This window comes from Caenorhabditis briggsae (genome assembly GCF_000004555.2).
Source record: "Caenorhabditis briggsae complete genome, chrI, whole genome shotgun sequence".
NCBI lineage: Eukaryota > Metazoa > Nematoda > Chromadorea > Rhabditida > Rhabditidae > Caenorhabditis > Caenorhabditis briggsae.
In genome coordinates this window covers 6,617,272-6,619,023 of record NC_013489.2, presented here as the reverse complement: position 1 = coordinate 6,619,023, position 1,752 = coordinate 6,617,272, and the positions used below count along the sequence as shown (strand labels likewise).

The following is a 1,752-nucleotide window of genomic DNA, read 5'->3' as shown; positions in this document are numbered from 1 at the left end:
TCCTCGTCCCTCGGCGGCACCTTTTTTGAATTTTTTTCACTTTCAACGGCGTTTTTCGGGGATTTCGGATTTCTCGAATTTTTTCGCAATAATATTCGTAAAATAGATAACTTTTGAAACATTTTAATACAAAAAAAATTTTTGGTCGGATTCCCCCTTTAAGGACAGTAAAGTGTTTTAGGGTACGGTAGTTGTCGTCGTGGGGCTTTCGGCTACGGCCACCAGTGTTCCCCTTTCACAGCTCCGATTTTTATTGTACCAGAATAATAGTGAGCGTTAGGCAACTCTCAACATTGTAAACGGAACTTTATTGAAACAAAAAACGAAAAAAAACCAAATTCAAGTTATTTGATAAAATTAGCAGCTTTCAAATAGAGCTGCTTCCAAGTTTCGGTGCTGTAATCGTCCGAATTTTCAGGTGCCAATCCAACAAAATCGGTTTTCTTGTTCATTTCCGACAGACACTTGTTCTTCAAATTATCCATTTTATATTTGAGCGACAATTGAAATTTTTCAACGACGTCATTTTTTGAAGAGGTTGACATCAAAAACATTTCACATCTCTCCATGACAATTTTAGCAGCGAAGAAGTCGGCCAGTTTCAGCAGATTTTGAACATTTGAGCCTGCAAAATTCGCATATTTCAAAAAAATACTACTGCTAATAAAAAAACCTTTGACAGCTAGAAATCCGTAAATAATGCCAAGAAAGATGTGAAAGTCAACCAATTCGATATCCTTCAACTCGATGATCGATTGTTCAGATTCTTCGGGATTTTCAGAAAAAAGAGATTTGAAGTATGCGGAGTGGTAGGATAAATACGTTTTGCAAACATAGAATTTTTGATCTTCGACGACTAAAACGACATCAGATGAATCTTTTGACACGTCATCATCGAAACTCCGAAACGATCCAACCATTTTATCGATTTTCACATGGAATTCAACTCTGGCACTGTCCTTGATTCTATATTTGTGGAAATCCTTTTTGAAAATGTACCAGTAATTCAAATTGGTACTATTTTCTCCGAACTCGAATTTCAGTCCAGTTTTGAATGGTTTTCCGTTAACAAGTACATCGCACGTTGTGCTAATTGACCAATGGCCAGTCTCAAAGCTATCACAAAATAAAGATGGAGTTATATCGCCATTGTTATGTTTGAATAGTCGAATTTTCCTGAAACCTTTTAAAACGATTTTTTACTCACGAAATCGATAATTGTTTACCAAAATGCATCGAAATGCTTCTCGACGGTCCCATTCGCGAATTCGTCAGATGTAAGACTTTTCACATTTTCGAAAACATGCTTGATAACGAACTTTTTTCCTTTGTCGAACGACATTCTGATGGCGACGATATATTCTGTAAATTTTCTGTTTCGAAATAAATAGTGCGAAATTGAGAAAAACTGATGAAAAATTTTGAACTACAGTAACCTTAGCATGTTAAAGGTGGTATATTATTCTTGTGCAAGAAAATTGTAGTTGTGGCCGAATTTTCACACAAGTTAGGCCACCGTATTTCAAGGAGAATTTTCGAAAACACAGCCGGCAAACGAGTGCTACCGTAACCCAACAATGAATATTCTCGCAAAATTTTTGTCTTATTTTTTTCCTTTTTATCGATTTTTCGCGGTTTTGGCCGTTTTTTTACCCAATAGTTTCATGGTGAAAAAACGGTCAAATGGTGAAAAAACGGTCAAAACCGCGAAAAAACCGATAAAAAGGAAAAAATAAGTCAAAATTTTTGCCA

General features: G+C 35.9%; 1 protein-coding gene across 1 annotated transcript; it reads right to left on the bottom strand.

Annotated features, from left to right (window-relative positions):
* Positions 1-344: 344 nt before the first annotated feature.
* On the bottom strand, positions 345-1,342 carry CBG20505 (the record flags this gene model as incomplete). Its single annotated transcript, XM_002646573.1, has 3 exons — positions 345-625; positions 674-1,176; positions 1,227-1,342. The coding sequence occupies 3 exons, from the start codon at positions 1,340-1,342 to the stop codon at positions 345-347; spliced, it is 900 nt and encodes a 299-aa protein (XP_002646619.1).
* Between the last annotated feature and the right edge of the window lie 410 nt (positions 1,343-1,752).